The 2,630-nt window shown below is 36.4% G+C and overlaps 1 protein-coding gene across 1 annotated transcript; it reads left to right on the forward strand.

Moving 5' to 3' along the window:
- Nucleotides 1-361: 361 nt before the first annotated feature.
- On the forward strand, nucleotides 362-2,098 carry LOC105135779 (UDP-glycosyltransferase 73C5-like). The gene has a single exon (XM_011040810.1). It carries the CDS (start codon nucleotides 561-563, stop codon nucleotides 2,019-2,021), a length of 1,461 nt encoding a protein of 486 aa, XP_011039112.1. The 5' UTR covers nucleotides 362-560; the 3' UTR covers nucleotides 2,022-2,098.
- The last annotated feature ends 532 nt before the right edge of the window (nucleotides 2,099-2,630 follow it).

A 2,630-nucleotide genomic window follows, 5' to 3' on the forward strand; every position in this document is an offset into this window, starting at 1 on the left:
ATTCAATTAAAAATTTATTATAACTATTGTAATAATAGTTATTTTTTAAAATATTTTTATTTTGAAATGTATTAAAATAATATTTTTTTATTTTTTAAAAAATTATTTTTATCACCAACATATTAAAATAATTTAAAAATTAAAAAAATTAAATAAATAAATAAATAACTTTTTACCGAAAAACGTTTAGTTGACGTTTCCAATACTAAATTAACACCGATGGTTGACGCGACATTTGCCCATAGATTGCGCTCCTTTAGTCTCTGGTGGGCTGTTCAAAGTATATGGGCGTGAAGGAAAAAGAGATTTGCGAAGACTGGTACCTAGTTTCCACCAGGCAGAAACATCCAGGAAAGAAGAGCACAGCGACACGCTCCACAGGCAGATGACTATAATATAGTCCACAACTTCTCCCTCATCTCCTAACCTCGCATTTGCCCACCTATCATATCCCTATCTAGCTAGTGATGAAGCATAGAGAGTAAAGTGGGAGTTTTTGTGAATATACACTTATCATCCACCGGAATAAAAACAGAACTCCTCTACTCTTGGTCAGTACCATGGCTACCCAATCCCACCAACTCCACTTTGTCTTGTTTCCCTTGATGGCTCAAGGACACATGATTCCTATGTTTGATATCGCCAAAATGTTGGCGCACCATGGTGTCATTGTCACCATAGTCACCACACAGCTTAATGCAAAGCGAGTTGCCGTTCCTCTTGCTCGTGCAGCAGAATCCGGGCTCCAGATAAAGTCCGTTGAAATTCAGTTTCCTTGTCAAGAAGCAGGATTGCCAAATGAGATCGAGAATTTTGACATGCTTCCTTCACTAGGCTTAGGCTATGAGTTATTCATGGCAGCTAATATGCTACGAGAGCCGGTCGAAAGATTGTTTGAAGTGCTAACACCAAGACCGAGTTGCATAATCTCGGATATGTGTCTGCCCTACACAAGTGATGTGGCAACCAAGTTCGGTATTCCAAGAATCTCTTTCAATGGGTTCTCTTGCTTTTGTACCCTGTGTTTGCACAACATACAAATTAACAAGGTTCTTGAGAGAGTAAACTCTGAATCGGAGATTTTCGTTGTGCCTGGACTGCCTGATCATATTGAATTGACCACAAACCAGCTTCCTTATGCCATGTTAGATGTAAAAGATTTTTCTGCTCAAGTTTCAGGTGCTGAGATGCTGAGGTATGGGTTTATTATTAATTCATTTGAAGAGTTAGAGCCAGCATACGTTCAAGAATACAAAAGGGCAACAGGAGGTAAAGTTTGGTGCGTTGGTCCAGTTTCTGTATGCAACAAAGACGACATAGACAAAGTTCAAAGAGGTGACAAATCCTCAATTGATGAATCGGAGTGCTTGAAGTGGCTTGATTCACAGCAACCAAGGTCTGTAATATATGTTTGTCTTGGTAGTCTCTGTAATCTAATAACCCCACAACTGATGGAGCTCGGGTTGGGCTTGGAAGCATCAAACAAACCATTCATATGGGTTACAAGAGGTAGAGAAAAATCAAAAGAATTGGAGAATTGGTTTGAAGAGAACGGTTTTAAGGAGAGGACAAAAGGGAGAGGCCTCATAATTCAGGGCTGGGCACCACAAGTTGCAATACTATCACATTCAGCAATTGGAAGCTTCCTAACGCATTGTGGCTGGAATTCAGTTCTAGAAGGTATATCCGCAGGCTTGCCGATGGTTACATGGCCACTTTTCGGAGACCAGTTTTGTAATGAGAAGTTAGTTGTCGAAGTGTTGAAGATTGGTGTAAGGGTTGGGTCAGAGGTTACTTTAAGATGGGGAGAGGAAGAGAAATTTGGGGTGTTGGTGAAAAAGGAACAGGTAAAGAACGCTGTAAACACTCTTATGAATGATGGAGAGGAAAGTGAAGAGAGAAGAAGAAGAGTTCAAGAGCTTAGAAAGATGGCATACAAAGCAGTGGAAGAAGAGGGCTCTTCTTATCTCAGCATGAAACTGCTTATTGAAGATATCAGGGAGCGCACATTTTTTAAGTAACCAGCGTAATACTATCTGAATTCCCATTTCATTTCATACGAAATTGGTTAAGACTTAGCATTAGTTTTCTGTGATAAGCTGTTATTGTCGTAATGGTTACACCTAGTTACCGCGGTGATTAATTAAAAAATATTTTAATTGGAAAAAAAATAAATATACTGCATCTTAAATTTTTAGAGGAAAATATTTTGTTTAAGGAATCGTCATTTAGTATTATGATTACTAGAAATCCTAACTAATCAATAGAAATTTTATGATATAAGACTAGTTACAAAAAAAAAAAAAGATATTATCACCTCTTAAACATCTTACTTAAGGCAGACTATATTGCTGGTTTTGTTTAAAATTGCTAAAAATTTGTTCTTCATTTTCTTTTCTTTATTCTTCCTTTCATGTTTCTGATTCTAGTGTCAATGAATAATTCCTATAAATATTTTCATCTCTAACGTTGGTAAATATCGCATAAATCCAAAAAATACGATACTCCTCACTCTAATGTCAAGGAATATTTTTGCAAAAAATAAATTTGAAGAAGAAATTTTCTATGTTATTTTTTCTTATTTATCCTTTATTATTATTTGCTTTTTTTTAGATGACAAAATAATTACG

This window comes from Populus euphratica, unplaced genomic scaffold (assembly GCF_000495115.2).
Source record: "Populus euphratica unplaced genomic scaffold, PopEup_1.0 scaffold221.1, whole genome shotgun sequence".
NCBI lineage: Eukaryota > Viridiplantae > Streptophyta > Magnoliopsida > Malpighiales > Salicaceae > Populus > Populus euphratica.

Bases quoted from the DNA above. Each gene is read 5' to 3' on its own strand.
- LOC105135779 (XM_011040810.1), top strand. From the start codon at position 561: ATGGCTACCCAATCCCACCAACTCCACTTTGTCTTGTTTCCCTTGATG.